At 43.5% G+C, this 10,000-nt stretch overlaps 1 protein-coding gene across 2 annotated transcripts in view; it reads left to right on the forward strand.

The window, feature by feature from the left end:
- LOC125034687 overlaps positions 1-10,000 on the forward strand; it is a 31,649-nt gene that overhangs the window by 12,818 nt on the left and 8,831 nt on the right. For both annotated transcript variants that reach the window (XM_047626595.1, XM_047626597.1), the window contains exons 4-6: positions 5,990-6,106; positions 8,681-8,833; positions 9,895-10,000. The exon at positions 9,895-10,000 is cut by the window's right edge and continues 41 nt beyond it. In XM_047626595.1, coding sequence (XP_047482551.1) covers positions 5,990-6,106; positions 8,681-8,833; positions 9,895-10,000 — 376 coding nt within the window. The remainder of the gene's footprint in view (positions 1-5,989; positions 6,107-8,680; positions 8,834-9,894) is intronic.

Genomic DNA, 10,000 nt, shown 5'->3' on the forward strand with positions numbered 1-10,000 from the left:
AGAAAATTGATGTAATGACACTAAATTCATCGTTATCATAGGATAAGAGGGATTTTGATTACATTAACCAATGGTATATTCTGGGTTTGTGATATGTAATGAAAGGAGGAAGATAATGGCAGTGAGAGAGGATTTTAATTATAATAGTTAATGGTATATCTGCTTTATGGTTTCGTTAATGATATGTCGGTATGAGCGATGCCGAATTCATCAATATCGCAGGAAATATAGTACATATATGTTAAATGCTGTATAAAGTATCGAATATAAATATTAAATCTGGTATGAAATATCGTGTATGCAAATTAAATATCGCATGTTAATGTTCTTTATCGTATATGTACTTTTATATTTGGCCAGTACGGGTGGCGCAAACTTCATCAATAGCTGTATATGATATCCCGGGTAATTTACATATATATGGTAATTAAATATCGGTATGAATAAGGCCAGCTACGTACATCATTATAATCATTATGATATAATAGATAAAATAACAGTAACGATATTCCCTGCTGTCAGTAATTGCTATTGTAATATTTAAATTCGTATTGGCGTGTGTGACGTCACGTTAATTGTTCAGATATACGTGTTGATTTAATAACAATGTTTATGGTATAAATGTTTGTGAATTGGGGTAGAAGAGAGAGAGTAATCATGCATTTGCTCAATCATCAGTAAAGAGGATATGCATGTAAAATTCATTCCGGAAATGCTAAGTTTATTAACGTCGTCGGCGATAATTGAAATCAACTTGAGAGATAGATGTTATGTGAATATTAGAGAGAAAAATATACATCATCAAGGTGTATATTCCAGTCACTGAAATATCACTGTTAAATGACTGGTATATTCTGCGTGAAAATCGCTTGTCGAGTATTTGTTTTAACTTAGAGACGATAAAATATGAATATATATATATATATATATATATATATATATATATATATATATATATTCATATTTGTGTGTGTGTGTGTGTGCGTAAATAAACAAATAAATAAATATATATATGTACTTATTTATTTAAATATACACATATATACATATATACATATATACACACATATATATACTACATTATGATCATCATTATTACATAGTCATACAGAGAAATATAAACGATATGGGTTTATATTAAGCCCATTAACAATAGCACTGATACATCCACACGGTAATGATTTCAGCATTGTTGGTCATCCCAGTAAAAACAGTTGATGCGAAACGTAAATAATTAGGTAAATTGGTTTGATTACTTATTAATGATTCTTTCTAGAAACCTGATTCATTAATATGTTTAGTTTTCTCCTTTGTGGGTAATATTTTTCAGGTATTGCATGCTATTCGTATTTTCCTTTTTCTGTAACTATGGAAATATTTTTTTGGGGGGAGGGTAAATCGTACTCATATATTTCACAAAGCTATATAAAGGGGAAGGTAAACTTTATATGCAAATACATATTGAAGCGAATGATTTGTTTAAATATCAACAAGAAGCGAATTCAATATTTCTTCTTTTTTGTCTATTTCTTCCTCGTGTTTCATATTAATAATATTGATATCTTATTTTTTTCTTGCTAATTATTCTATTTGCATATTAAGCTTACAGAAAAAATAATGATAATAATCAAACCTGTCAAAATACGGAGAATGCTATAACTTCGCTTATCTAAATAATAAACAAAACTGTAAATAAAGAGGAAATCGGATAGTCAGACTTTACATGAGGCTACGTCAATCGTGAAAAAAGTTTATTGTGTTCTGAATAGTAACGACCCTTATTAGTATGGGTAAATTTCCGCATTTCCGGGATAATCCAGTAGGCTATACAGGTGTGTTGCCGGAAGTTACGTCACGAAAAATCAAGGCCACTTACATTATGGCGCTTGCTTAATATTCAGTGTTTTTTGTATGGTCTCTGTATGCCTGTCTGGGCTCTCTCCTCTCCCCTCCCTCTCCCCCTCTCTCCCTCTTCCTCTCTCTCTCCACCTCTCTCTCCCCTCCCTCTCCCTCTACCTTTTTCTTCTTTTATCTCTCCCTCCCTTCTCTCTCTCTTCCCTCTCCTCTCTCTCTCCTCTTTTCTCCCCCTTCCTCTCCTCTCCTCTCTCTTTTTTCTCTCTCCCCCCCTCTCTCCTCCCCTCTCCCTCTCCCTCTCTCCCCTCCCTCTCCCTCTCCCTCCCTCTTATCCTCTCTCCTTTTCCCTCTCTCCTCCCCCCCCTCCCCCCTCCCCTCTCTCTCTCTCCCCTCTCTTTATTTTTCTCCCTCTTTTCCCCTCTCTCTCCCTCCTCCCTCCCCTCCCCTCTCTCCCCTCCCTCTCTCCCTCCCCTCCTCTCTCCCCCCTCCTCTTCCCCCTCTCTCCCCTCCCCCTCCCCCTCTCTCCTCCTCTCTCTCTCTCTCTTTTTTTCTCCTCTTTCCCCTCCTTTCCTTTTCTCTCCTTCTCTCTCTCTCTCTCCCCCCCTCTCCCCCACCCCTTTTCCCCCCTTTTTCAACTCTCCCTTCCCCCCCTTCTTCTCCTCTTTTCTCCTCTCTCTCCCTCCTCCTCTCCCTCCCCTCCTCCACCCCCTCCTCTCTCTCCCTCCTCCTCTCTCCTCTCTTCCCCTCTCTCTCTCTCTCCTCCTCCTTCTCTCTCTCCTCCTCTCCCTCTCTCTCCTCTCACCTCTCTCCCTCTCTCTCCTCTCTCTCTCTCTCTCTCTCTCATCCCTCTCCCCCTCTCTTCTCCTCTCTCTCTCTCTCTCTATCTATCGATCTATCCTCTCCTCCTCCCTCTCTCCCCCTCTCTTCTCTCTCCTCTCTCCCCCCCTCCCCCTCTCCCTCCTCTCCTCTCTTTCATCTCTCTCTCTTTTCTCTCTCTCTCCCTCTCTTCCCCTCCCCCTTCCCCTCTCCTCTCTCTCTCTCTATATCTCTCTCTCCTCCTCATCCCCTCTCTCTCTCTCCATCCATCTCTCTCTCTCTCTCCTCTCTATCTCTCTCCTCCTCTCACTCTTCTCCTCTCTCTCCTCTCTCTCCTCCTTCCACCTCTCTCTCTCCCTCTCTCTCTCTCTCTCTCTCCCTCTCTCCCTCTCCTCTCTCTCTCACTCTCTCCCCCCCCTCCCCCCTCCCTCCCCCCCTCCCCTCTCCCCTCTCTCCCCCTCTCCCCTCTCCCTCTCTCCTTCTCCTCATCCTCTCTCCTCTCTCCCTTCCCTCTCTCTCTCTCTCTCCTCTCTCCCCCCCTCTCCTCTCATCTCTCTCTCTCTTCCTCTCCTCTCACTCCCCCCCTCTCTCTCTCCTCTCTCTCTCTCTCTCTCATCTCTCTCATCTCATCTCTCTCTCTCTCTCTTTATGTCTCTCTCTCTCTCTCTCCTCTCCTCTCCTCTCTCTCTCTCTTCTCTCTCTCTCTTCTCTCTCTTTCCTCTCATCTCTCTCGTCTCTCCTCCCCCTCCTCTCTCTCTCTCTCTCTCTCTCTCTCCTCCTCTCCCTCTCTCTCATCTCTCTCTTCTCACTCCCTCCTCCCCCCCCTCTCCTCTACCTCTCCTCTCTCTCTCCTCCCCTCTCCCCCCTCCTCCCCTCTCGTCTCTCACCCCTCTCGTCTCTCCTCTCTCTCTCTCTCTTCATCCTCTCTCCCCCTCTCTCCTCTCTCTCCCTCCCCCCCCTCCTCCTCCTCTCTCTCTCTCCCCTCTCTCCCTCTCCTCTCCATCTCTCCTCTCTCGTCCTCTCTCCTTCTTTATTTCCTCCTCCCTCTCTCTCTCCTCACTCTCCTCTCTCTCATCTCTCTCACCTCTCTCTCTCTCTCTCCCTCTCCTCTTCTTCTCTTTTCTCCTCCCCTTTTCTCCTCTCTCTCCTCTCCTCTCTCCTCTCTCTCTCTCTCTCCTCCCTCTCTCTCCTCATCCTCCTCTCCTTCTTATCTCCTCTCTCCTCTCTCCTCCATCTCGAGAGAGAGAGAGAAAAAGAGTGGGGGGGGGGGGATATCTAATCTCTCCAAACTCCTCCTCACACCACTACCAACACACTACACTACCTCCTACTAACAAGTTACAACACAAATTCAACAATACACCTACTGGAACCACTCGAACCACAAACATGTACGAATCTATTAACTACCCCTCACCACACACACACAACACCCACACACACACCCACACCACCCCCCACACAACACACACACACACACACACCACCACACACACACCAACAAAACACACCACAAAACCCCCAAACCACACCACCAACACACCCACACACACACACACACCACCCAAAACACAACCACACAACACCACACACACACAAAACACCACACACACCCACACACAAAAAACACACACACACCCCCACACACAAAACACCACACCACACCACACACACACCCACACCACCCACCACACACACACACACCCACCACAACACACACACCCAACAACACAACACCACACCACAACCCCACACACACACACACCACACCACCACACACAAAACAACACACACACACACACACACACACACACCACACACACACCACACACACACACACACACAACACACACACACACACACACACACCCACCCAAACCCACACACACCCCACACACCAACACACACACACACACACACACAACCCCCAAAAAAAACCACACACCCAACACACACACAAAACACACACAACACACACCACCCACACACACCAAAACCCCCCACCACACCACCACACCCCCCACCACCCACACCAACACACACACCACACACCCCCAACACCCCACACCCCCCCCACACCCCCCCAACCCCACAACACACACCCAACCCCCCACACACACTCACACACCTCTCTCACCCACACTCTCTCCTCTCTCTCTCTCCTCTCTCCATCCTGTTTGGGTGTTTTGGGCCTTTTTTAGATAACAAAATTATAAAAGAACGGTGCACATCTATGGCTATTGGTTATTACGAATGGAGTCAGTTGGACTAGAGAAAATAAATAAATATCCCACCTACAAGTCACCGACAGCCATTTCAGGGCCTCAACCTTCCTTAATTAACGCCTAGACATGTGGCAGAGACGGAATACGGTTGCACAAATTAGCCGCCAAGTTAATGACTTCGTACTCCACAACTGCCATAGTCTGCAAGATCAGTGAAAGCTTCATTTGACTCTATTGAACGAAATTCCGCGTGACCGATAGCTCGAGGAAAACACTGCTTTCGGTGGTCATGTATAAAAATCTTTCTCGATATCTGCCACCTTCGCTATATCTTAGAGATAAATTATACTGATGTAGTAGCATATATTTTAACCATTGTCACTCCTAGAAGTGTTATTCAGAGGGTGCCACGTCTGCAGAATGATACATGGAAATTGTACGTGGTTAATCTCAATTTCTCTCATAGGTTTTCTGAGTTTATGGGCGTTTTCAGCTAAACTTTGGTACTTCAAATATATGACGTCCTTGAAATACTGATCTCTGAAAGTTTAGTTCTGGTAATTGCCTCATTTTCTTTCGTAAAAGAAAACTAACCTCGAGAGTGGGGGACTGAGGTATGTATTTCCTGCATGAATCGATATTCAGATATTATGGCATGAATGTTTAATGTAAAATCATTTCGAACGATTTTTTTAAGAACTTCGTTTATTAATGCAGCACATCATCGAAATATATACGTTTCCTAGCTCTAGGACTTTGTAAAGCAAGTATAATTCCAACCTTCAAATATTAAGTTCAGATTACAAATGCGGCAATATTCAGCAATTATACTTTCCTTGTTAATTCTAATTAATCATCTCAGTATTTACTGAAAGGACAATAATAAATAAATCGTATTTTGTTCAGCAAAATTAACGAATGTACAAGAGTTAGCTTTTCCCATTCCCACAGCACTGATTTAAAGCTAATCTTATTCTAACGATTCCTATAGATATGGAACTAATACATGACATATTTATTAAATGTAATACCTTCTAAGTATAAATCTCCAATAACACAACATGCATAATGAAGTAAGGTCCCCTCTTCCGCAGGTGTTTAATATGTCAATCGAGGATATGAATTTCGGCTCATACATCCCCATGGCTGACAGGAAACTACTCGGCATGTTTGAAATTTTGTCTCGACGCATAGACCAGGTGGAACACGGGGTAAGTTTGTGTGTTTTCTTTTTTCCTCTGTTTATTTAAATTGTTGTGATATTTGATGGTCTTTGTTGAAAACATTAGCATCCAGCGGTGTATCAGACGTGCACATATTGATAATTTATACAGTAATATGTGAGTTTATATATATATTTGACATCGTGAAAATATGGAGATTTGGGTGTTACGCGTCGGCTGTAACTTTGATGGAAGTGGCCGTCTACTTTCAAGTTGAAATTTAGATGCCTGAGTGATTGCTCACAGTGAAAGGGGGGTAGGGGGGTAAAGAGAGAAGGGGGTAGGAAGAGAGAGAGAGTGGGGGTAGGGGGAGTAGAGACACGCACACACATAGTCAGACAAAGGCAGAGACATAGAGAGGAAGAGAGAGAGAAATAGAAAGACAGAATAATAGAGACAGGTAGACAGCGATGGAGAGAGAGAGAGAGAGAGAGAGAGAGAGAGAGAGAGAGAGAGAGAGAGAGAGAGAGAGAGAGAGAGAGAGAGAGAGAGAGAGAGACTGACTAACAGACAAACCTCAGAGGCAGAGTGAGAGGGAGTAACATGAGCCTTTTTTGTAATATTTCCGAAACCCCTAACACTTCGATACACTCTGATACACGTTTGCCCTTTATTGGAACCTGCTGAAACATCTTTTCATTTTGTATCAAGTTGAAGGCAAGCAATTTGATACACTCTGGCCAGCCAATCAGAGCACGATATTTTTTTCAGATATATTTCACTTAGTCTTAGATAGGAATTTTTATTGTCATCGATTATGAATCAATTCGTAAGTATTTTTATATAACTTGTTATTGTAAAACTGTATAAAATGTTTCTGTGTCATTTTAGCAATATATCAAATACACGTTCACTCTATATGGACAAGATTTGAAGTCAAGCATGACGGTCGCTTGAACGACATGGTAAGAATGTCCAACGTGTCGGAGTCATATGACACGTGGTATTGACTTCGGTGGGATGAATGTCTTCAAAATCATTCTGTACCTCTATGATATAATCTTACCGGCTCAAAAATACCAAAGAAAATGCTGAATATCTTGATTTGTTGATATGATTTAATCAACAAGTCTAGTAAATGTTCGTGATCATTGGAACTACCCAGTTGTCTTATTTAGAAACGGAACTCGCTCGCTGTGGATACGATTTCCACTTTTCATATTGAAGAACAATGTATTTAATCAGGCAAAAAATAGTTGACAGAATCTGGGAAATACATTAAACTATCCACAACCTTGCAAAGCGGAGAGTGGTGTGTATAAGTTGAAGAGTTGTCAGGTACTTTTTCCATTTTATTTGATGTTTCCACGATGTCTTGCTTGTAATTAAAAACCACACTAGAATATTAAATAATTAAATGGGTTTCCATTGACTTTCTTTAAATGAAATAAATAGAGATATCTTATTTTTTCAATACATTGATGCCCTTACAAACTTCAATGATATCGTATTTTGAAGGGACCGTGATACAACTTTATAAATAGTAAAGAGAGAGAGATTGTGACAGAAAGAAAGCGAGTGAAAGAAAATACAGATATAAGTAACTATAAGTAGATAGTAAAGCAAAGGAAAGGAAATACAGATTTTTAATCGGCTTTTTTTCTTCCTCTCCTCTCCCCTTCTCCCTCTCTTACTCCTCCCCCTCCTCCCCCTTCCCCTCCCCCTCTTCCTCCTCCTCTCTCTTCCTCCTTCTCCCCCTCCCCATCCCCCCTCTTCCTCCTCCTCCTCTTCTTCTTCTTTCTCCTCCTCCTCCTCCTCCTCCTCCTCCTCCTCCTCTTCCTCCTCCTCATCTTCCTCCTCCTCCTCCTCCTCCTCCTCCTCCTCCTCCTCCTCCTCCTCCTCCTCCTCCTCCTCCTCCTCCTCCTCCTCCTCCTCATTTTCTTCATTCTCCTCCTCCTACTCCTCCTTCTCCTCCTCTTATTATTGTTATTATTATTATTATAATTATTATTATTATTCCTCTTCCTCCTCCTCTTCCTCCTCCTCCTCTTCCTCCTCCTCCTCCTCCTCCTCCTCCTCCTCCTCCTCCTCCTCCTCCTCCTCCTCCTCCTCCTCTTCCTTCTCCTCCTCCTGCCTCCTCTTCCTCCTCCTCCTGCCTCCTCTTCCTCCTCCTCCTCCTCCTCCTCCTCCTCCTCCTCCTCCTCCTCCTCCTCGTCCCCCTTCTCCTTTTCTCACCTCCCCTCCCTCTCTCCTTCTTGCTTTCTCTCTTCCTCCCTCCTCCCTCCTCCCTCTCCCTCTCTCTCTCTCTATCTCTCTCTCTCTCTTCTCTCTCTCTCTCTCTCTCTCTCTCTCTCTCTCTCTCTCTCTCTCTCTCTCTCTCTCTCTCTCTCTCTCTCTCTCTCTCTCTCTCTCTCTCTCTCTCTCTCTCTCTCTCTCTCTCTCTCTCTCTCTCTCTATTTTCCTCCATCCCTGCCTCCCTCCCTCCCTGCCTCTCTCCCTCCCTCCCTCCCTCCCTCCCTCCCTCCCTCCCTCCCTGCCTCTCTCCCTCCCTCCCTCCCTCCCTCCCTCCCTCCCTCCCTCCCTGCCTCTCTCCCTGCCTCCCTCCCTCCCTCCCACCCTTAGATTCACGGAGTCGCAAACTCTTTGCGTGACATCGCCGACGGACTTCAAGACATGGTGCGCTGGGAGATCGCTCTTGACACCATGGAGGAGTACACGAGACCCATCCACACCTTGTACAAGCGCTTCGTCTTGTACCAGCAACACAAGGATAGGGTAAGTATTACTTTTCATGTGTCTTACTAGTTTTGGTTTTATTAATGTGCTGTATCGTGTACGTTTAGGCATTACAGGATTTATATATAACTGTTTTGTAATGTATGCACATTCTGTAAGAACCAGGTTTAATTACGCGAGCATTTAAGAATGTTTACGATAGTTTTTTATGAATACACGAGATTCTATTCTTTGATTCACACACGGAGAATATTGTGCAAGAGATCCCGGGAAGGCTTCTTTTTACAGAATTAATTACCCAGAAAACTTGCATCTCATAAATTTTTGGTGCTATGTTGGATGAGTCTAATTACGTTTTAAGATTTCTAAAAGCTGCACTCATTTTTTTCGTTCCTTTCCTTTTTGGACAAAGAGTTGAAGTGGAATTTTAGTTGAGGTCATGGAGGGATAACGAGAAATAACGATCATTTATGGTGATTACTTCAGCGTAGACCATTTGTTCTTCCTCTCTCTTCCTCTCTCTCCTTCTCTCTCTCTTTCTGTTTCTCTATTTCGCTATATTTCTCTTTCTCTCTTTCTCTCTCTCTATTTATCTCTCTCTCTCTCTCTCTCTCTCTATATATATATATATATATATATATATATATATATATATATAATATATATATATATATATATATATTTATATCTTCTTCCCTCTCTCTCTATCTCCCTCCCTCTCTCTCTCTCTCCCTCTCTCTCCCCCTTTTTCCTCCAATCTCTCACTCTCCTTTTTCTCTCTCTCTCTCCTCTCTCTCTCTCTCTCTCTCTCTCTCTCTCTCTCTCTCTCTCTCTCTCTCTCTCTCTCTCTCTCTCTATCTATCTATCTATCTATCTATCTATCTATCTCTCTCTCCTCATCTTTATCCCTCTGTCTCTCTCTCTCTCTCCCTCCCTCCCCCTCTCTCTCTCTCTCTCTCTCTCTCTCTCTCTCTCTCTCTCTCTCTCTCTCTCTCTCTCTCTCTCTCTCTCTCTCTCTCTCTCTCTCCTCATCTTTATCCCTCTGTCTCTCTACCTATCTATATTAAAATGATGAAGATTTAGTGTGTGTTCCATTGCAGGTAGAGGACCACACCCTCATGGCCTTCGCTAACAGTGTGGTGTCCCATGATTCCCATTCTGTCATGTCGCTCATGGCGCATCTTCATGACATGGCGGCCCCGAAAG

The sequence above is a fragment of the Penaeus chinensis genome, chromosome 18 (genome assembly GCF_019202785.1).
Source record: "Penaeus chinensis breed Huanghai No. 1 chromosome 18, ASM1920278v2, whole genome shotgun sequence".
In the NCBI taxonomy this organism is placed as follows: Eukaryota; Metazoa; Arthropoda; class Malacostraca; order Decapoda; family Penaeidae; genus Penaeus; species Penaeus chinensis.